At 40.0% G+C, this 24,746-nt stretch overlaps 1 protein-coding gene across 1 annotated transcript in view; it reads right to left on the reverse strand.

The window, feature by feature from the left end:
• LOC126278029 (putative leucine-rich repeat-containing protein DDB_G0290503) overlaps window positions 1–24,746 on the reverse strand; it is a 567,177-nt gene that overhangs the window by 311,369 nt on the left and 231,062 nt on the right. Inside the window, exons 6-7 of the mRNA XM_049977802.1 lie at window positions 23,512–23,655; window positions 12,464–12,607 (exon numbers count right to left, since the gene is read on the reverse strand). Of these exons, the coding sequence (XP_049833759.1) occupies window positions 12,464–12,607; window positions 23,512–23,655 (288 nt within the window). The remainder of the gene's footprint in view (window positions 1–12,463; window positions 12,608–23,511; window positions 23,656–24,746) is intronic.

The raw sequence follows: 24,746 nt of genomic DNA on the forward strand, positions 1-24,746 counted from the left end.
TTTCCGCTGCTAATCACTTGTGCAGGTCATTGCTAAGACACTTTTACCACAAGAAACCACTATGTAAAGTGACTTGTGCAATGGAGATAAAAGTATATGTGCATATTTAGTGTATTGCAGTAGAATGTGGTGTGTCTAAAAGATGCGGCAATGCACCATGTAGGCACTGATGAAGCTGCCAGCATGCCTTAAAGGGTCTTTTTAAATTTAAATCACGTTATCAAGAAGTGTTGTAAACACTGTAAACATGAGAACTCATCCTTAAAGTGATGGTGTCATTTAAAAATTCAGCCACTACTGAAAGACACAGTATATTTCAAACCAGTTTTAATGGTCATCTGGCACTGTGCTACATACTGATGATCACTAAGTCGAAATTATGGTGTGTGAGTACTCTGCAAGGAATTCAATGGTTTTTGTGTTCTGCCATTTTGGATGTGCCACAATCTTCACACAATCAATTTGGTCTCTAGGCACCCATTACAAATAACAATACAAATTATCACAGTATATAAAGAGGACAGACAACAGAAGGTTTGGAGTAGAACCTGCATCATAAAATTTGTGTTCACTTTACCAGTGAGTGATGGATTTGTCTGATGCCTGCCAATCATCACAAAAGAGTGTGGAGGCTTCGAGAAACAATGCATTTCTCAGATCTCAGGCATGCAGGTCCAAGTCTTCTGCCTGAAGGAGGGTCAGTCATTCCTGTTGACAGCCATGCAGTATCAAAACAATATCATCCAACCTATTATCCAGCCCTAAAGCCAATACTTCATGATGAATTTATCTTTCAAGACAACACCCATTGAGCACACCTTGCCCACCTCATGAACATAATCTTGCTGGAAGGAACTGAGCAAGTGGAATGGCCTTAGGGACCTGCTGTCATGAACCCAACTGAGCATGCTTGGGAACAGAAGAATATTACAGTGCATCATCACAGGAACCCTCTTGAAAAACTGAAAGTGCACCACTGCAAAGGCAGCCAAGTATCATAACCACACTGAGCACTGGGCTCACTCTGCCACAAGGCTGATGGGTGTCATTACAAAATGACATTGAGCTGGCCATAAAAGGCTATGTTCAGAATGGAACAAACAGTATCATTCTGTACCTCTTTATATGTCAATGTACACAGAAAAGACATGTCCAAGACACACAGAACATACACGAAACATTGGAGGATACCCAGTGATGTGGATACCACAGACATCAGTTATGTACTAGAGGCAGGTATACAGAATAATAACACTATTCAATGAAACAACCACTTTAAATCCAACAGATAAAGGTAAATATTTATTTTTCTACCTCTGGCTACATGTAAATATTTTAAATAAAGCTATGTGAATTTTACCCATGCAACTGTTTTCTTTGTGTTTGTAGCAAAAGTATCTATTTCATATCTGCAGACAGAATAGACACCTCTAGCAATTAAGATCGGATTTAAACATTCATAGGACTGAGACATCCACCAGATAGACTCATTGACACGATTGTGAGGTACTTGGTGGCAGTTAACTAATCCCAGCTCGCTTAATAGGACAGAAGTCCTGCATTAAGAAAGATTTTTTTTCCAAAAACCAGCAGCAGAAACTAACAGCAGCACTTGCTTATTTTCTTTTCCTTTTGAAGGCTGAAAAAGTGTTTAATTATTCTTTCTTTTTTGTACTGAAGTAACATATTTGAGAAAGTAATTCTTTTCATTTGTTCTTCTTTTGTGTCACATTATAAGCTCAAATACTTTAGCTACAATGTGTATTCTGGTCTTTGAGTCTACCGGACACCTGTGTAAAAATTACATGCAAAGACGAGAAAACCCACAAAATGCTTATTCAGTTTCAAAGTTGTCCAATTATCGAGCTGCTGACATAATTGCACAACAACTGTTTGATGGCAAACTTGATTATCTAAAAGCTTTCAATGCACATAGCAACTTAGACAATGCCATATCTAGATTCTAAAGGCCACATCCTGTACCAGTACAACATACTATTTGAAATTAAGTAGCCACTGAATCAAATGGTTGGCACAAATTGGCATCCTGAAACCCACCTCAGAAAGCTAATGAGCATATCTTCTGGTAATCACTAGAAAAAGCAAACAGGAAAAAGCAGCACTGTTGCATCAAATCATGGATAAAAAAAGTTGCTTTCAAATTGAGTATATAATGCTAAAAAAAACTCTTCAGACTTGTAATATATAATTATAATGTGATCCAAAGAAATCAGTGACACTGGCAGTAGATGCATCTTCAAATGGCATCGGCACAGTTTTATCATACGTGATTCGCAAAACTGAGTGCCCCATAGCATTTACATCAAACATTTTAAACAAGTTTCAAGAAAATTACAGACAGTTAGAAAAAGAAGCATTGGCAATCATTTCTTGAGTTACCAAGTTTCATCAGAATTTGCATGATACAAGATTTGTTTCTTGTTACCAATCACAAACCACTAACAGCACTGTTCCATCAAGCAAAAGATATATCATATTGAATGGCTCACAAGCTGCAGTTTTGGTCACTACTTCTTTCTAGTTGCCAGTATGATATTAGTTGCCATCCTACTTCAAAATATGTATACACAGACACTGTGTTTCAATTGCCATTTCACACTGATCCAGAATCCTATGCTTCAGAAGCATCTTGTATTCAAAGAAATCACTCTGAATCAGAAGTTCTGTAAGCTTTCTCCACAGATCATCAGCAAATCAATGATGCATCATAAAATGTTCAGTGAGTACATTTGCTCAAAAATTTCATTCTAAGGGTAGTCCTCATAATAAGAATTCAGCTCCAGAATCACTGGTTCAAAAATATCAAGCGCAAAGCAATAGTTTTTCTCTAAAAAATGTCATAATTTTGTTACGCATGCCAAATGAGTGAACTAGAGTCTTTATTCACACACTATTACAGCATAATATTTCACATATTTTATGTGGAAGACATTGGTATATAGTTGAAAGCAAACAGCTAGCACACAAACATTGCAGCTAGCTGGGATGGGAAACAAACTGAAATTATGACTTCACACAGCCACATTTGCACAGAAAACCAGACAGAACTACACTAAAAAATTTTCAATTGTACATTACCAAAAGGTTTTTGGTGATGTCTTCATATAAATTTTGCTGGTGCATTTTGGAATTTGGCATATCAAGAGGGCTCCATTCTCTCCTCAGTCAAATGGGAAACCACACACTTAGTATGCACTTTCAAGGCTCTAATGTCTGATTTTTATGCTTGTGTATATGGTAAAATGGACTACCATTACTTCTTAGCACTTACTATACAATTCCATTTGCAGAAAAATAAAGAACTATTGCATGGTCAATCTCATCACATTTTAATGCGTAGAACATTGTTTCAGAGGAAAATTCAATAAATAAATAAATAAATTACTAACATGATCAAGTCTATCAAGTGTACAATAAGCCACACAGGTGACCAGCAAACTATACAATTCAGGTCAAAACAAGCACTTGCCAATGACACCAAAAATAACTTTGATTTTGTACATACACTGTAGATTTACGTTTTTTAGAGATGCTTCCAGGAAACTAGTTAACTGTCAGTACACAGCCACTCCTGGTTGTAGAGGTCCAGAAACACAGGTCATCTGAATGTGCAACACCCATGAAAATCAACACCTGACCACCTTTGCCACAGCCATCCACTTAGCAGCCATATCAGATGTTGCTGTAGCATCCATCGCAACCATCAATGACTTATTTAATGGACATCTTGCCATCATCTTACCATTGGTACCATGATCATCAGTACTATAATTGCAGCCTCCTGTTGACTGTGGATGTACATCCTATTTCTAGTTTTGACAACGTTATGAAAACGACAGATTACAGTGGAGATGTTGAGTCACAGATAGGCACAACCAAAAGTCTGCTGAACACGTAAGCTACTCACACACATGACCACTGCCTCTGCCCGCTGAGGCAAAATTGTGAGCAAATGCGCATCATGAATGTCCAATGGATTCCAAACCTACAACCTCCTTCCTGCCCACCATGACTAATTATATCCTCACACCATGATTCCTTCACCTTCGAAGGTATCGTCTACAAACAAATCTGTGGTACGACAACAGGCACCAGTATGGCAACATCCTATGCCAACATATTCATGGTTCAGTTAGCAGAATCTTTCCTAACCACACAGAATCCCAAACCCCTCATCTGTTTCAGATTCGTTAATGACATCTTCATGGACTGGACAGAGAGTGAGGAGACCCTACAGACATTCTTCCAGAACCTTAACACCATCTCCCCCATTCACTTCACTTGGTCCTACTCAACCCTATTGGGTTATTCATTGTTCACCTCCACCTCAAAATGGCTACAACAGTACCTGCACCATATGGAATTTACCCACCCCAGAAATACCTCCAGTTCCACAGTTTCCACCTGTTCTACAACAAGAAGCCTGGCAACCTGTAGCCATTGCATCTCTAGTGACAAGTAATCCCTCTCAAATATATCAATGGGTCTCACTGAGGCTTTCACAGACTGTAATTACTTTCCCAACCTTGTACAGATATAGATACCCAAAGCTTTTTCTTTCCAGTTATCCACCACCTCCCAAACACCCACAGTCAAGCTGCAACTGAATAACATAGTTTGACAGGGTTTCAACTATTTCTTGTCTACATCTGCACATACTTAGATACTCCAATATCCTAGGAACCGCACGACTGCTATGGTCGCAGGCTCGAATCCTGCCTCAGGCATGGATGTGTGTGATGTCCTCAGGTTAGATACGTTTAAGTAGTTCTAAGTTCTAGGGGACTGATGACCTCAGATGTTAAGTCCCATAGTGCTCAGAGCCATACTCCAATATCCAACATCTGGCATGTAACTGAGTGTACCACACACCCCTACTAGTCATTACCTTTTCTGTTCCTCTTGCAAATAGAATGGGGGAAAAAAGATTAACTATATCCCTCCATATGAAACTTAAATCCTCATATCTTACCTTCTTGGTCCTTACATGAAATGCATGTTAAAGGCAGCAGAATCATTCTGCAGTCGGCTTAAAATGTCGATTCTCTGAATTTTCTCAGTAGTGATCCTTGAAAACTATGTTGCATTCCCTCCAGACATTCCCATTTTAGTTCCCAAAGCATATCTGCAACACTAACAAATCTCTCAGCCCACCTCTGAATTGTTGCAGTGTTTTCTTTTACTCCAACCTGGTACAGATCTTAAACACTCAAGTAGTACTCAAGAATAGGTCACACTAGTGTCGTATGCAGATGAACCATCAACTGTCTTGCCACAGTGGTAACATCAGTTCCAGTCAGATCTTCAAAGTTAAGCACTGTTACACCATCAGGTGTGCTTTGCACTGTTGGCAAGTGGTATGCACTTAGCCCTTGTAAGGCAAACTGAGTAGCTACTAGTTCAAGAAGTAGTGGCTCCAGCCTCGTAAACTGACATATGGACAGGAGAGTGGTGTGCTGACTACTTGCCCCTCCATATCTGCATCCAGTGACACCTGTGTGCTGAGGATTACATAGCAGCCAGTCAGTACCATTGAGGTTTCATGGCCTGTTAAGGCAGAGTTTAGTATTAGTTTTTATAGATGAACCATACTTTTCTAAAATTCTCCAAATAAACTGAAGTTGACCATTCACCTTCCCTACCACAATCCTCACATGCTTGTTCTATTTCATATTGCTTTGCAACATTATACCCAGGTATTTAAATAACTTGACTGTGCCAAGCAGGACACCACTAATCCTGTCACTAATCCTGTATGTGAACATCATAAGTTTGTTTTCCCTACTCTTCTGCATACATTCACATTTTTGTACATTCATCATGCCGACTAGAAATTTTGTCTAAGTCATCTTGTACCCTCCCACTTTACTCAACTTTGACACCTTACCATAGACCACAGAATCACCAGCAAACAAATGCAGATGGCTGCCCATCCTGTCTGCCAAATCGTTCCATCCTGACTACCAAATCATTTATGAATATAGAGAATAACAGCTGTCCTAACATATCACACTTCCCTGGGGCGCTCCTAATGATGCCCAAGTCTCTGATGAACACTTTCCATCGAAGACAACATAATGGGTTCTAAAACTTAAGAACGATTCAACAGTGGAAAACACTGTGTGGAGTGATGAATCACGGTACACACTGTGGCAATCCAATGGCAGGGTGTGGCTATGACAAATGGCTGGTGAAAATCACCTGCCTGTGCCTTTAGTGCCAACAGTAAAATTCAGAGGTGGTGGTGTTATGATGTGGTCATGTTTTCCCAGGCCCACATTGATGTTTGAAGCACCTTCTTGCATCCCACTGTTGAAGATCAATTCAGGGATGGCAATTGCATCTTTCAACATGATTGAGCACCTGTTCATAATTCATAGCCTGTGGCAGAGTCTACATCTACATCTACATCTACATCCGTACTCCGCAAGCCACCTGACGGTGTGTGGCGGAGGGTACCCTGAGTACCTCTATCGGTTCTCCCTTCTATTCCAGTCTCGTATTGTACGTGGAAAGAAGGATTGTCGGTATGCTTCTGTGTGGGCTCTAATCTCTCTGATTTTATCCTCATGGTCTCTTCGCGAGATATACGTAGGAGGGAGCAATATACTGCTTGACTCTTCGGTGAAGGTATGTTCTCGAAACTTCAACAAAAGCCCGTACCGAGCTACTGAGCGTCTCTCCTGCAGGGTCTTCCACTGGAGTTTATGTATCATCTCCGTAACGCTTTCGCAATTACTAAATGATCCTGTAACGAAGCGCGCTGCTCTCCGTTGGATCTTCTCTATCTCTTCTATCAACCCTACCTGGTGCGGATCCCACACTGCTGAGCAGTATTCAAGCATTGGGTGAACAAGCGTACTGTAACCTACTTCCTTTGTTGTCGGATTGCATTTCCTTAGGATTCTTCCAATGAATCTCAGTCTGGCATCTGCTTTACCGACGATCAACTTTATATGATCATTCCATTTTAAATCACTCCTAATGCGTACTCCCAGATAATTTATGGAATTAACTGCTTCCAGTTGCTGACCTGCTATTTTGTAGCTAAATGGTAAGGGACCTATCTTTCTATGTATTCGCAGCACATTACACTTCGCTACATTGAGATTCAATTGCCATTCCGTGCACCATGCGTCAATTCGCTGCAGATCCTCCTGCATTTCAGTACAATTTTCCATTGTTGCAACCTCTCGATACACCACAGCATCATCTGCAAAAAGCCTCAGTGAACTTCCGATGTCATCCACCAGGTCATTTATGTATATTGTGAATAGCAACGGTCCTATGACACTCCCCTGCGGCACACCTGAAATCACTCTTACTTCGGAAGACTTCTCTCCATTGAGAATGACGTGCTGCGTTCTGTTATCTAGGAACTCCTCAATCCAATCACACAATTGATCTGATAGTCCGTATGCTCTTACTTTGTTCATTAAACGACTATGGGGAACTGTGTCAAACGCCTTGCGGAAGTCAAGAAACACGGCATCTACCTGTGAACCCGTGTCTAAGGCCCTCTGAGTCTCGTGGACGAATAGCGCGAGCTGGGTTTCACACGATCGTCTTTTTCGAAACCCATGCTGATTCCTACAGAGTAGATTTCTAGTCTCCAGAAAAGACATTATACTCGAACATAATACGTGTTCCAAAATTCTACAACTGATCGACGTTAGAGATATAGGTCTATAGTTCTGCACATCTGTTCGACGTCCCTTCTTGAGAACGGGGATGACCTGTGCCCTTTTCCAATCCTTTGGAACGCTTCGCTCTTCTAGAGACCTACGGTACACCGCTGCAAGAAGGGGGGCAAGTTCCTTCGCGTACTCTGTGTAAAATCGAACTGGTATCCCATCAGGACCAGCGGCCTTTCCTCTTTTGAGCGATTTTAATTGTTTCTCTATCCCTCTGTCGTCTACTTCGATATCTACCATTTTGTCAACTGTGCGACAATCTAGAGAAGGAAGCACAGTGCAGTCTTCCTCTGTGAAACAGCTTTGGAAGAAGACATTTAGTAATTCGGCCTTTAGTCTGTCATCCTCTGTTTCAGTACCATTTTGGTCACAGAGTGTCTGGACATTTTGTTTTGATCCACCTACCGCTTTGACATAGGACCAAAATTTCTTAGGATTTTCTGCCAAGTCAGTACATAGAACGTTACTTTCGAATTCATTGAAAGCCTCTCGCATAGCCCTCCTCACACTACATTTCGCTTCGCGTAATTTTTGTTTGTCTGCAAGGCTTTGGCTATGTTTATGTTTGCTGTGAAGTTCCCTTTGCTTCCGCAGCAGTTTTCTAACTCGGTTGTTGTACCACAGTGGCTCTTTTCCATCTCTTACGATCTTGCTTGGCACATACTCATCTAACGCATATTGTACCATGGTTTTGAACTTTGTCCACTGATCCTCAACACTATCTGCACTTGAGACAAAACTTTTGTGTTGAGCCGTCAGGTACTCTGTAATCTGCTTTTTGTCACTTTTGCTAAACAGAAAAATCTTCCTACCTTTTTTAATATTTCTATTTACGGCTGAAATCATCGACGCAGTAACCGCTTTATGATCGCTGATTCCCTGTTCTGCATTAACTGATTCAAATAGTTCGGGTCTGTTTGTCACCAGAAGGTCTAATATATTATCGCCACGAGTCGGTTTTCTGTTTAACTGCTCAAGGTAGTTTTCAGATAAAGCACTTAAAAATATTTCACTGGATTCTTTGTCCCTGCCACCCGTTATGAACGTTTGAGTCTCCCAGTCTATATCCGGCAAATTAAAATCTCCACCCAGAACTATAACATGGTGGGGAAATCTACTCGAAATATTTTCCAAATTATTCTTCAGGTGCTGAGCCACAACAGCTGCTGAGCCCGGGGGCCTATAGAGACATCCAATTACCATGTCTGAGCCTGCTTTAACCGTGACCTTCACCCAAATCATTTCACAATTCGAATCTCCGTCAATATCCTTCGATACTATTGCACTTCTTATCGCTATAAACACGCCTCCCCCTTCACTGTCCAGCCTATCTCTGCGGTATACATTCCAATCAGAGTTTAGGATTTCATTACTGTTTACGTCTGGTTTCAGCCAACTTTCTGTTCCTAGTACTATATGGGCGTTGTGACCGTTTATTAATGAGAGCAGTTCTGGGACCTTTCTATAGACGCTTCTGCAGTTTACTATTAGCACATTAATATTGTTATTCCTTGTTGCATTTTGCCTACTCCTGCCTTGCCGCGTCTCAGGAGGCGTCTTGTCGGGCCTAGGGAGGGAATTCTCTAACCTAAAAAAACCCCATGTGCACTCCACACGTACTCCGCTACCCTCGTAGCCGCTTCCGGCGTGTAGTGCACGCCTGACCTATTCAGGGGGACCCTACATTTCTCCACCCGATAGCGGAGGTCGAGAAATTTGCACCCCAGCTCTCCGCAGAATCGTCTGAGCCTCTGGTTTAAGCCTTCCACTCGGCTCCAAACCAGAGGACCGCGATCGGTTCTCGGAACGATACTACAAATAGTTAGCTCTGATTCCACCCCGCGAGCGAGGCTTTCCACCTTCACCAACTCCGCCAACCGCCTGTACGAACTGAGGATGACCTCTGAACCCAGACGGCGAGAGTCATTGGTGCCGACATGAGCAACAATTTGCAGTCGGGTGCACCCAGTGCTCTCTATCGCCGCCGGTAGGGCCTCCTCCACATCTCGGATGAGACCCCCCGGCAAGCAGACAGAGTGAACACTGGCCTTCTTCCCCGACCTTTCCGCTATTTCCCTAAGGGGCTCCATCACCCGCCTAACGTTGGAGCTCCCAATAACTAATAAACCCCTCCCCCCGTGTGCCTGCTCGGACCTTGCTGAAGGAGCAGCCACATGTCCACTCACAGGCAGAGCGGGCGATGCCACACGGCCAGCCTCCACATTGACCCTCCGCCTCGTGCGCCGCGAACGCCGCTGAACCCGCCACTCCCCTTGGGGAGAGGGTGGCCCAACCGCGCCCGGTACCCGCGAAGATGTCTCGACAGCAGGGACAGTGGGTGAAGCATCTAACACCTGGGGTGCACCATGCGACGCACCAGACTCCCCACTGCCGCTACACTCCGAGGCAGCAGCCTGAAGACGGCTGACCGCGGCCATCAACACGCTCAGCTGTTCGCGAAGAGTGGCCAGCTCCTCCTGCGTCCGTACACAGCAGCCACACATCCTAGCCATCCTAAGAAATCAATTTACTATAGAGTGTTAATCAGCTTTTAACTAGACTGCTAATTCACTAAAGGCGGTTGATTATTGACTAAACTGTGATTGCTAACCACTTCTTGTAGAAACAAGGAAAATAGCACTACCTGTCTCTGGACGGTATTGAAAACAAACACTAGCACTACGAGCACTATGGCTGACTAAAGGGACTCTCTCTGACTGTATTCAAAACAAACACGAGATCTATGGAACACTTAATAGCACTATACTATTAAAGCTTCCTAAAAGCAAAAACACGCAGAAGAAGAAGTGACAAGTAAGAAAAATACAGATAATACTTAAATTAAGGTAGCTCGCTGCACAGCAGACGTGAAGCAGACGGCGGTTAGGGCGTTAGTTATATGACAATAACATCTCTGTAATGGACTGGCCTGCACAGAGTTCTGATCTGAATCCTACAGTACACCTTTGGAATGTTTTGGAACGCCAACTTCATGCTAGGCCTCACAAACCAACATCAAAACCTCTCCTCAGTGCAGCACTCTGTGAAAAATGGGCTGCCATTCTCCAAGAAACCTTCCAGCACCTGACAGACCATATGCCTGTGACAGTGGAGACTGTCATCAAGGCTAAGGGTGGGCCAACACCATACTGAATTCGAGCATCACCAATGGAGTGTGCCATGAACTTGTAAGTCATTTTCAGCCAGGTGTCTTGATACTTTTGATCACATAGTGTGTGTAAGTATTTCAAAATTTTCTCTAGTCATCCACTAGGAGATTCTGACATCTGTTAGGAGTTTCTGAATGCCAATCCACCCTTTATTTTTAAGGTGTCAAGAAGTTCATGTCCTTGGCTGTTTCATTCTTTAAGAAGCTCATGAATCCACAAACATTTATGAGCAATGCTGTTACTTATTGGTTCGTGCACTTTACATTATTGAGTGCTGCACACACAATGTAGCTTAATTTGAGTATGAAAGTGCCCAAACAAATAATATCTGATTACATTAAGCTGCATCCATGTTGAGTTCTCTGCACCAAACAAGTTCCTTCAGTTTTCAGTACATGCAGGGGGCTTGTGCACTCTCATTTAGCCATAGCTACATTGAATTGCACAGAGCTGTGAATCCAAGAGATTATTGTCTCATGAGTCTTGAAGTGATGCTTTACAAATTCATCATAGCTCTGGAGATTTGCTCTAAATGTTTACAAATTATACACAAAAAACTTTCTTGTAAATCAAAGTACCTATTAGTAGAAATAGTATCAAATTTTCTACAGTAGTTCCCCAGATTAGCCTGAATACACAGAAAAAAGCAAGCAGAGAACTTGAATTTATATACATCAAGGAGAGAATAAAATGAAGAATAAATAGAAGAAGATGCTGTCAGGCTTTGTATAACAAATGTTTACTATTGGTAATATAGTCCTTGTGTTGCAGACTAATTTATGCACATGGACTGATACTCATATATTAATGGATAAAACTACATTCACAAACAAATTTGCAACTAAAGCCTTCTGTGTTCATAAGAATTAGATCATCTCTTTCACCTCATCTGATTCTCAAGTACTTCTGCACAACTATTATTATCAACACAAAAAAAATTAATTTAATTGTCATTTCTACTATCTCCAGGATATCTTCTGCCTTCCTCTGTGCATATATTGTGCATGTCATTTACTTGGCATACGCTAACTGATATGCCAATGTAAAACATGGTACAGTACTTTGACATCATTGTGGAAGAATCAAAATAAGATAAACTTTGATGAGAGGAGAACAACAGCAAAAACAGATATTTATCCAAATAAGCTACTGAAACAATGAAGGGCTACAGGGAGACTGAAGGAGAGATATAGCAGTACAACAAAATAAGTACCTGGGTGTTCCAAAGCCAACCAGAAGTGTCAGAAGAGATATCTACAGCACAGTGGTAAAGCATTCTTGAATGTACCCAATAAAGAAGATGTTGTGGCACAATACATTAAATTATTCACAATGTACATTGGTTTAAGCCTAATAAGAAAAGAATGATATTATGTATTGATAATCGTTGGTACTATATGAAAACTACCAATGAAAAAGCTACTCATCTTCTAAATTAGGTAAAATGATGCCCAGATTATAATACAATATCTAAATTTCTTCTAGAGATGACAAAGCAGTGTTATTACATTTTGCATGACACAGTCAATGCAAACCATGCACCCTGAATAAAATGCACTGCCAAAACTCATATCTTACTTTCTGAAGCCTCTCATTGTCATCCTTCAGTTTCTCATTGTCATCCTTCAGTTTTTGATTATCTTCTTGAAGAGCCTGGGCTTGCTCAGCTGCCTGTCCAGCTAACTGCAGTTTTTCCAGGTCATCTTTCAAAGAATCCAGCTCCTGTAAGCAAAGGCAGTCTGCATTATCTTTCAGAATTCTCTTGATAAGTTAGGGTGCACTACACATTAGAAGCATCTACTCAGGTTCCAGAGTACTTGTGGTGTGAACATGGTTTTTTTAGGCTAGGCAATAATTTGAGATCCTGATCAAAAATTTCCAGTTGGTAGATTTAACAAGGGATAGAATGTAAATCAGAAAGACAGCTTGGATGCCATAGAAGTGGGTGTTCATTGCAATCGACAAAAATTTTGTCCCTGTTGACATTGAAACTGAGTACACATATCTGTGAAGTTACCGGGACATAATTACCTGGCCTAGGTGAACCAAGTTAATCGCCAGATGTCTTTATCAGTCAACTGAATCCACTGTAACAGTTGCAGAATCATTCAAAGAAAGTCTACGCCCATCAACATGGAAATACCTTGATCATGAAGTATTAGTTGGAGGCAACTGTGACCTACGGAGTACAGACGGGGATGTCCATGGCTCCATTGCATATTGAATGGACAGACAGTCTGGTGAAGTAGTTCTGAACACATTGCCTGAAAACTTTACATGGGAAAGAACAGATAAGCAGTTGTTAGTATCTCACCATCAGCAATTTTGTCCAATGTATGGTGTGTGTACAACTTGACCAGAAATGAAAGTGACAGAAGTGGGAGCTCCAAGTGGCCAAGTGGTTAGAAAAAAAGCAGTATAGCATAGTGGCTTGGGCAAGGCATGAGCCATTTATGACAGCATAATTTGAAGGCAGCAGTTGGCATAGTGCAAAGATATGAAATGGTTACACGAGTGTTGTAAGATTGGATCTTTGTATGAAACTTATTTTATTTTCAATTTTTATGTTACTTGCACTGCATAAATAACTGAGCTAGTGCTCAATATAATGTATGTATTAATATCTAAAATAATAAAGGAAAAGCAAAGAAATATTCAGTATTGGAAATAAATTTTGAAGAAACGAAGGCATGTATAGTGTCCACAAGGATTCTGCAAGTAACTTTCCAAAAGGGTACTGTAATTAAAGTATACAGGGCTTTGTATCCTATTTGTTTTTGTTTTGGCTTTCAAGAAGATAAGGTAACCAGTAGTCGATGGCTGTTTGTTGAAGACGTCAAAGTATAAAGGTGAGTATCAACACTGAGTGAGTGTAGTAGGATAAAGATAACTTTGAAAAGTTTCTAGTTGATGTGATGAGTGGCAGCTTGATCAAAAAGTAGATGAATTTGACTTAATGCACATGATAAATAAAAGCAAATCTTTAGTGTTTGAATTTGTCTATTAGCAGTGTGATGCTTAATGAAGCCATATGAATTAAATATGTAGGGGTAATGTTGCAAAGCAATACAAAATGGAATGAGTATGTAAGGACTGTAGTAGGGAAGGAGAATAGTGGACTTCACTTTATTGGAAGAGATTTAGGAAATTGTAAGGCATCTGCAATGAAGACCACATGTAGAACACTTGTGTGATTCTTTCTTGAGAACTGCTAGTGTGTTTGGGACCTCCACCACGTTGGATTAAATGAAGACAATAAAGCAGTTCAGATTCATGCTGTTAGATTCATTACCAGCAGATCTGATCAACATGCCAGTGTTACGAAGATGCTTCACAAGTTCAATTCCTGGATAGAAGATGAAGTTATTTTCATGAAATGCAACTTTACAGACTACACACCCACATCTGAGTGAAGAATGATTCTACTGCTGCTAATGTAATTTCTCACAAGAACTGTGAGGACAAGGTAAGAGATATTAGAACTCTTAGGGAGGCAAATAGATAGTAAGTCTGCCTTCACACCATTTGTGGACCAAATTAGAAATAAAATGACTAGCAGTGACACGTGGTACTTTCACTGTGTATCATATTATGGCTTGAAGAGTATCTATACAAAAGTAGATGAAGACAAACTTCATAGTGCTGAACATTTGAGTAATACTTGCAAGTGCAGTGTATAAAATAACCAAAATACTGTTAACCTTGCATCAGATTACAAGTGGTTAAAAGTGAAGTAATAAATAAAGGATTGTTTTAGCATAACTAATCTACAAACAACTCCTAAACAGTTTTTTTCCGCTGCTAATCACTTGTGCAGGTCATTGCTAAGACTCTTTTACCACAAGAAACCACTATGTAAAGTGACTTGTGCAATGGAGATAAAAGTATATGTGCATATTTAGTGTATTGCAGTAAAATGTGGTGTGTCTAAAAGATGCGGCAATGTAGCATGTAGGCACTGATGAAGCTGCCAGCATGCCTTAAAGGGTCTTTTTAAATTTAAATCGTGTTATCAAGAAGTGTTGTAAACATTGTAAACATGAGAACTCATCCTTAAAGTGATGGTGTCATTTAAAAATTCAACCACTACTGAAAGACACAGTATATTTCAAACCAGTTTTAATGGTCATCTGGCACTGCGCTACATACTGATGATCACTAAGTCGAAATTATGGTGTGTGAGTACTCTGCAAGGAATTCAATGGTTTTTGTGTTCTGCCATTTTGGATGTGCCACAATCTTCACACAATCAATTTGGTCTCTAGGCACCCATTACAAATAACAATACAAATTATCACAGTACATAAAGAGGACAGACAACAGAACGTTTGGAGTAGAACCTGCATCAAAAAATTTGTGTTCACTTTACCAGTGAGTGATGGATTTGTCTGATGCCTGCCAATCATCACAAAAGAGTGTGGAGGCTTCGAGAAACAATGCATTTCTCAGATCTCAGGCATGCAGGTCCAAGTCTTCTGCCTGAAGGAGGGTCAGTCATTCCTGTTGACATCCATGCAGTATCAAAACAATATCACCCAACCTATTATCCAGCCCTAAAGCCAATACTTCATGATGAATTTATCTTTCAAGACAACACCCATTGAGCACACCTTGCCCACCTCATGAACATAATCTTGCTGGAAGGAACTGAGCAAGTGGAATGGCCTTAGGGACCTGCTGTCATGAACCCAACTGAGCATGCTTGGGAACAGAAGAATATTACAGTGCATCATCACAGGAACCCTCTTGAAAAACTGAAAGTGCACCACTGCAAAGGCAGCCAAGTATCATAACCACACTGAGCACTGGGCTCACTCTGTCACAAGGCTGATGGGTGTCATTACAAAATGACATTGAGCTGGCCATAAAAGGCTATGTTCAGAATGGAACAAACAGTATCATTCTGTACCTCTTTATATGTCAATGTATACAGAAAAGACATGTCCAAGACACACAGAACATACACGAAAGATTGGAGGATACCCAGTGATGTGGACACCACAGACATCAGTTATGTACTAGAGGCAAGTATACAGAACTAATAACACTATTCAATGAAACAACCACTTTAAATCCAACAGATAAAGGTAAATATTTATTTTTCTACCTCTGGCTACATGTAAATATTTTAAATAAAGCTATGTGAATTTTACCCATGCAACTGTTTTCTTTGTGTTTGTAGCAAAAGTATCTATTTCATATCTGCAGACAGAATAGACACCTCTAGCAATTAAGATCAGATTTAAACATTCATAGGACTGAGACATCCACCAGATAGACTCATTGACACAATTGTGAGGTACTTGGTGGCAGTTAACTAATCCCAGCTGGCTTAATAGGACAGAAGTCCTGTATTAAGAAAGATTTTTTTTCCAAAAACCAGCAGCAGAAACTAACAGCAGCACTTGCTTATTTTCTTTTCCTTTTGAAGGCTGAAAAAGTGTTTAATTATTCTTTCTTTTTTGTACTGAAGTAACATACTTGAGAAAGTAATTCTTTTCATTTGCTCTTCTTTTGTGTCACATTATAAGCTCAAATACTTTAGCTACAGTGTGTATTCTGGTCTTTGAGTCTACCGGACACCTGTGAAAAATTTACATGCAAAGACGAGAAAACCCACAAAATGCTTATTCAGTTTCAAAGTTGTCCAATTATCGAGCTGCTGACATAATTGCACAACAACTGTTTGATGGCAAACTTGATTATCTAAAAGCTTTCAATGCACATAGCAACTCAGACAACGCCATATCTAGATTCTAAAGGCCACATCCTGTACCAGTACAACATACTATTTGAAATTAAGTAGCCACTGAATCAAATGGTTGGCACAAATTGGCATCCTGAAACCCACCTCAGAAAACTAATGAGCATATCTTCTGGTAATCACTAGAAAAAGCAAACAGGAAAATTAGACTCCATGCAGAAACCAAAGCCACTGCAAATGCTCAAACAGTGATGGATTCACTCCCACTACTAAGTACCAAAGAATTAATAGACTAAATACCAGGAGTAATTGTTTATCAAAAATAGGTTTAGCATATACTTATTGATGCCTGCTGGTTTCTCTTGACAAAGATATGCGTGGCAATTAATGTGCATCAAGGCTTATCCTTCCCTTTGAATGCACCTCAGCACCTACTTTGCTTCAATATTTTTTACGACAAGTGAGAATGAATGTTCCTTAAAGACCTGTTGTATTCTAATTATTTGGATGATATAATAGCATCCAGAAAGACACTGGAAAAAGTTCTCAGTAATTTGGACTGGCTTTCCCAGATATTAAGAGAGACAGCTCTGAAATCAAATCTGTGAAAATGCTCTGTCTTTAATATGGAAATTGAATATTTGGGCTATATCTTTGATGTTCAATGTGCACATCCCACTGCCCCCTTGAAATATCCAGGAATTACAAGCAGTTCTTGAGAAGCATAATTATTATGTGAGATTCTTCCTGAACACAGCTTAAAAAGCAGCACTGTTGCATCAAATCATGGATAAAAAAAGGTTGCTTTCAAATTGAGTCTATAATGCTAAAAAAACTCTTCAAACTTGTAATATATAATTATAATGTGATCCAAAGAAACCAGTGACACTGGCAGTAGATGCATCTTCAAATGGCATCGGCGCAGTTTTATAATACGTGGTTCGCAAAACTGAGTGCCCCATAGCATTTACATCAAAGATTGTAAACAAGTTTCAAGAAAATTACAGACAGTTAGAAAAAGAAGCATTGGCAATCATTTCTTGAGTTACCAAGTTTCATCAGAATTTGCATGATACAAGATTTGTTTCTTGTTACCAATCACAAACCACTAACAGCACTGTTCCATCCAGCAAAAGATATATCATATTGAATGGCTCACAAGCTGCAGTTTTGGTCACTACTTCTTTCTAGTTGCCAGTATGATATTATTTGCCATCCTACTTCAAAATATGTATACACAGACACTGTGTTTCAATTGCCATTTCACACTGATCCAGAATCCTATGCTTCAGAAGCATCTTGTATTCAAAGAAATCATTCTGAATCAGAAGTTCTGTAAGCTTTCTCCACAGATCATCAGCAAATCAATGATGCATCATAAAATGTTCAGTGAGTACATTTGCTCAAAAATTTCATTCTAAGGGTAGTCCTCATAATAAGAATTCAGCTCCAGAATCGCTGGTTCAAAAATATCAAGCGCAAAGCAATAGTTTTTCTCTAAAAAATGTCATAATTTTGTTACGCATGCCAAATGAGTGAACTAGAGTCTTTATTCACACACTATTACAGCATAATATTTCACATATTTTATGTGGAAGACATTGGTATATAGTTGAAAGCAAACAGCTAGCACACAAACATTGCAGCTAGCTGGGATGGGAAACAAACTGAAATTATGACTTCACACAGCCACATTTGCACAGAAAACCAGGCAGAACTACACTAAAAAATTTTCAATTGTACATTACCAAAAGGTTTTTGGTGATGTCTTCATATAAATTTTGCTGGTGCATTTTGGAATTTGGCATATCAAGAGGGCTCCATTCTCTCCTCAGTCAAATGGGAAACCACACACTTAGTATGCACTTTCAAGGCTCTAATGTCTGATTTTTATGCTTGTGTATATGGTAAAATGGACTACCATTACTTCTTAGCACTTACTATACAATTCCATTTGCAGACAAATAAAGAACTATTGCATGGTCAATCTCATCACATTTTAATGCGTAGAACATTGTTTCAGAGGAAAATTCAATAAATAAATAAATAAATTACTAACATGATCAAGTCTATCAAGTGTACAATAAGCCACACAGGTGACCAGCAAACTATACAATTCAGGTCAAAACAAGCACTTGCCAATGACACCAAAACCAACTTTGATTTTGTACATACACTGTAGATTTACGTTTTTTAGAGATGCTTCCAGGAAACTAGTTAACTGTCAGTACACAGCCACTCCTGGTTGTAGAGGTCCAGAAACACAGGTCATCTGAATGTGCAACACCCATGAAAATCAACACCTGACCACCTTTGCCACAGCCATCCACTTAGCAGCCATATCAGATGTTGCTGTAGCATCCATCGCAACCATCAATGACTTATTTAATGGACATCTTGCCATCATCTTACCATTGGTACCATGATCATCAGTACTATAATTGCAGCCTCCTGTTGACTGTGGATGTACATCCTATTTCTAGTTTTGACAACGTTATGAAAACGACAGATTACAGTGGAGATGTTGAGTCACAGATAGGCACAACCAAAAGTCTGCTGAACACGTAAGCTACTCACACACATGACCACTGCCTCTGCCCGCTGAGGCAAAATTGTGAGCAAATGCGCATCATGAATGTCCAATGGATTCCAAACCTACAACCTCCTTCCTGCCCACCATGACTAATTATATCCTCACACCATGATTCCTTCACCTTCGAAGGTATCGTCTACAAACAAATCTGTGGTACGACAACAGGCACCAGTATGGCAACATCCTATGCCAACATATTCATGGTTCAGTTAGCAGAATCTTTCCTAACCACACAGAATCCCAAACCCCTCATCTGTTTCAGATTCGTTAATGACATCTTCATGGACTGGACAGAGAGTGAGGAGACCCTACAGACATTCTTCCAGAACCTTAACACCATCTCCCCCATTCACTTCACTTGGTCCTACTCAACCCTATTGGGTTATTCATTGTTCACCTCCACCTCAAAATGGCTACAACAGTACCTGCACCATATGGAATTTACCCACCCCAGAAATACCTCCAGTTCCACAGTTTCCACCTGTTCTACAACAAGAAGCCTGGCAACCTGTAGCCATTGCATCTCTAGTGACAAGTAATCCCTCTCAAATATATCAATGGGTCTCACTGAGGCTTTCACAGACTGTAATTACTTTCCCAACCTTGTACAGATATAGATACCCAAAGCTTTTTCTTTCCAGTTATCCACCACCTCCCAAACACCCACAGTCAAGCTGCAACTGAATAACATAGTTTGACAGGGTTTCAACTATTTCTTGTCTACATCTGCACATACTTAGATACTCCAATATCCTAGGAACCGCACGACTGCTATGGTCGCAGGCTCGAATCCTGCCTCAGGCATGGATGTGTGTGATGTCCTCAGGTTAGATACGTTTAAGTAGTTCTAAGTTCTAGGGGACTGATGACCTCAGATGTTAAGTCCCATAGTGCTCAGAGCCATACTCCAATATCCAACATCTGGCATGTAACTGAGTGTACCACACACCCCTACTAGTCATTACCTTTTCTGTTCCTCTTGCAAATAGAATGGGGGAAAAAAGATTAACTATATCCCTCCATATGAAACTTAAATCCTCATATCTTACCTTCTTGGTCCTTACATGAAATGCATGTTAAAGGCAGCAGAATCATTCTGCAGTCGGCTTAAAATGTCGATTCTCTGAATTTTCTCAGTAGTGATCCTTGAAAACTATGTTGCATTCCCTCCAGACATTCCCATTTTAGTTCCCAAAGCATATCTGCAACACTAACAAATCTCTCAGCCCACCTCTGAATTGTTGCAGTGTTTTCTTTTACTCCAACCTGGTACAGATCTTAAACACTCAAGTAGTACTCAAGAATAGGTTGCACTAGGGTCGTATGCAGATGAACCATCAACTGTCTTGCCACAGTGGTAACATCAGTTCCAGTCAGATCTTCAAAGTTAAGCACTGTTACACCATCAGGTGTGCTTTGCACTGTTGGCAAGTGGTATGCACTTAGCCCTTGTAAGGCAAACTGAGTAGCTACTAGTTCAAGAAGTAGTGGCTCCAGCCTCGTAAACTGACATATGGACAGGAGAGTGGTGTGCTGACTACTTGCCCCTCCATATCTGCATCCAGTGACACCTGTGTGCTGAGGATTACATAGCAGCCAGTCAGTACCATTGAGGTTTCATGGCCTGTTAAGGCAGAGTTTAGTATTAGTTTTTATAGATGAACCATACTTTTCTAAAATTCTCCAAATAAACTGAAGTTGACCATTCACCTTCCCTACCACAATCCTCACATGCTTGTTCTATTTCATATTGCTTTGCAACATTATACCCAGGTATTTAAATAACTTGACTGTGCCAAGCAGGACACCACTAATCCTGTCACTAATCCTGTATGTGAACATCATAAGTTTGTTTTCCCTACTCTTCTGCATACATTCACATTTTTGTACATTCATCATGCCGACTAGAAATTTTGTCTAAGTCATCTTGTACCCTCCCACTTTACTCAACTTTGACACCTTACCATAGACCACAGAATCACCAGCAAACAAATGCAGATGGCTGCCCATCCTGTCTGCCAAATCGTTCCATCCTGACTACCAAATCATTTATGAATATAGAGAATAACAGCTGTCCTAACATATCACACTTCCCTGGGGCGCTCCTAATGATGCCCAAGTCTCTGATGAACACTTTCCATCGAAGACAACATAATGGGTTCTAAAACTTAAGAACGATTCAACAGTGGAAAACACTGTGTGGAGTGATGAATCACGGTACACACTGTGGCAATCCAATGGCAGGGTGTGGCTATGACAAATGGCTGGTGAAAATCACCTGCCTGTGCCTTTAGTGCCAACAGTAAAATTCAGAGGTGGTGGTGTTATGATGTGGTCATGTTTTCCCAGGCCCACATTGATGTTTGAAGCACCTTCTTGCATCCCACTGTTGAAGATCAATTCAGGGATGGCAATTGCATCTTTCAACATGATTGAGCACCTGTTCATAATTCATAGCCTGTGGCAGAGTAGTTAGTTATATGACAATAACATCTCTGTAATGGACTGGCCTGCACAGAGTTCTGATCTGAATCCTACAGTACACCTTTGGAATGTTTTGGAACGCCAACTTCATGCTAGGCCTCACCAACCAACATCAAAACCTCTCCTCAGTGCAGCACTCTGTGAAAAATGGGCTGCCATTCTCCAAGAAACCTTCCAGCACCTGACAGAACATATGCCTGTGACAATGGAGACTGTCATCAAGGCTAAGGGTGGGCCAACACCATACTGAATTCGAGCATCACCAATGGAGTGTGCCATGAACTTGTAAGTCATTTTCAGCCAGGTGTCTTGATACTTTTGATCACATAGTGTGTGTAAGTATTTCAAAATTTTCTCTAGTCATCCACTAGGAGATTCTGACATCTGTTAGGAGTTTCTGAATGCCAATCCACCCTTTATTTTTAAGGTGTCAAGAAGTTCATGTCCTTGGCTGTTTCATTCTTTAAGAAGCTCATGAATCCACAAACATTTATGAGCAATGCTGTTACTTATTGGTTCGTGCACTTTACATTATTGAGTGCTGCACACACAATGTAGCTTAATTTGAGTATGAAAGTGCCCAAACAAATAATATCTGATTACATTAAGCTGCATCCATGTTGAGTTCTCTGCACCAAACAAGTTCCTTCAGTTTTCAGTACATGCAGGGGGCTTGTGCACTCTCATTTAGCCATAGCTACATTGAATTGCACAGAGCTGTGAATCCAAGAGATTATTGTCTCATGAGTCTTGAAGTGATGCTTTACAAATTCATCATAGCTCTGGAGATTTGCTCTAAATGTTTACAAATTATACACAAAAAACTTTCTTGTAAATCAAAGTACCTATTAGTAGAAATAGTATCAAATTTTCTACAGTAGTTCCCCAGATTAGCCTGAATACACAGAAAAAAGCAAGCAGAGAACTTGAATTTATATACATCAAGGAGAGAATAAAATGAAGAATAAATAGAAGAAGATGCTGTCAGGCTTTGTATAACAAATGTTTACTATTGGTAATATAGTCCTTGTGTTGCAGACTAATTTATGCACATGGACTGATACTCATATATTAATGGATAAAACTACATTCACAAACAAATTTGCAACTAAAGCCTTCTGTGTTCATAAGAATTAGATCATCTCTTTCACCTCATCTGATTCTCAAGTACTTCTGCACAACTATTATTATCAACACAAAAAAAATTAATTTAATTGTCATTTCTACTATCTCCAGGATATCTTCTGCCTTCCTCTGTGCATATATTGTGCATGTCATTTACTTGGCATATGCTAACTGATATGCCAATGTAAAACATGGTACAGTACTTTGACATCATTGTGGAAGAATCAAAATAAGATAAACTTTGATGAGAGGAGAACAACAGCAAAAACAGATATTTATCCAAATAAGCTACTGAAACAATGAAGGGCTACAGGGAGACTGAAGGAGAGATATAGCAGTACAACAAAATAAGTACCTGGGTGTTCCAAAGCCAACCAGAAGTGTCAGAAGAGATATCTACAGCACAGTGGTAAAGCATTCTTGAATGTACCCAATAAAGAAGATGTTGTGGCACAATACATTAAATTATTCACAATGTACATTGGTTTAAGCCTAATAAGAAAAGAATGATATTATGTATTGATAATCGTTGGTACTATATGAAAACTACCAATGAAAAAGCTACTCATCTTCTAAATTAGGTAAAATGATGCCCAGATTATAATACAATATCTAAATTTCTTCTAGAGATGACAAAGCAGTGTTATTACATTTTGCATGACACAGTCAATGCAAACCATGCACCCTGAATAAAATGCACTGCCAAAACTCATATCTTACTTTCTGAAGCCTCTCATTGTCATCCTTCAGTTTCTCATTGTCATCCTTCAGTTTTTGATTATCTTCTTGAAGAGCCTGGGCTTGCTCAGCTGCCTGTCCAGCTAACTGCAGTTTTTCCAGGTCATCTTTCAAAGAATCCAGCTCCTGTAAGCAAAGGCAGTCTGCATTATCTTTCAGAATTCTCTTGATAAGTTAGGGTGCACTACACATTAGAAGCATCTACTCAGGTTCCAGAGTACTTGTGGTGTGAACATGGTTTTTTTAGGCTAGGCAATAATTTGAGATCCTGATCAAAAATTTCCAGTTGGTAGATTTAACAAGGGATAGAATGTAAATCAGAAAGACAGCTTGGATGCCATAGAAGTGGGTGTTCATTGCAATCGACAAAAATTTTGTCCCTGTTGACATTGAAACTGAGTACACATATCTGTGAAGTTACCGGGACATAATTACCTGGCCTAGGTGAACCAAGTTAATCGCCAGATGTCTTTATCAGTCAACTGAATCCACTGTAACAGTTGCAGAATCATTCAAAGAAAGTCTACGCCCATCAACATGGAAATACCTTGATCATGAAGTATTAGTTGGAGGCAACTGTGACCTACGGAGTACAGACAGGGATGTCCATGGCTCCATTGCATATTGAATGGACAGACAGTCTGGTGAAGTAGTTCTGAACACATTTCCTGAAAACTTTACATGGGAAAGAACAGATAAGCAGTTGTTAGTATCTCACCATCAGCAATTTTGTCCAATGTATGGTGTGTGTACAACTTGACCAGAAATGAAAGTGACAGAAGTGGGAGCTCCAAGTGGCCAAGTGGTTAGAAAAAAAGCAGTATAGCATAGTGGCTTGGGCAAGGCATGAGCCATTTATGACAGCATAATTTGAAGGCAGCAGTTGGCATAGTGCAAAGATATGAAATGGTTACACGAGTGTTGTAAGATTGGATCTTTGTATGAAACTTATTTTATTTTCAATTTTTATGTTACTTGCACTGCATAAATAACTGAGCTAGTGCTCAATATAATGTATGTATTAATATCTAAAATAATAAAGGAAAAGCAAAGAAATATTCAGTATTGGAAATAAATTTTGAAGAAACGAAGGCATGTATAGTGTCCACAAGGATTCTGCAAGTAACTTTCCAAAGGGTACTGTAATTAAAGTATACAGGGCTTTGTATCCTATTTGTTTTTGTTTTGGCTTTCAAGAAGATAAGGTAACCAGTAGT

Source organism: Schistocerca gregaria, chromosome 1, assembly GCF_023897955.1.
Source record: "Schistocerca gregaria isolate iqSchGreg1 chromosome 1, iqSchGreg1.2, whole genome shotgun sequence".
Lineage (NCBI taxonomy): Eukaryota > Metazoa > Arthropoda > Insecta > Orthoptera > Acrididae > Schistocerca > Schistocerca gregaria.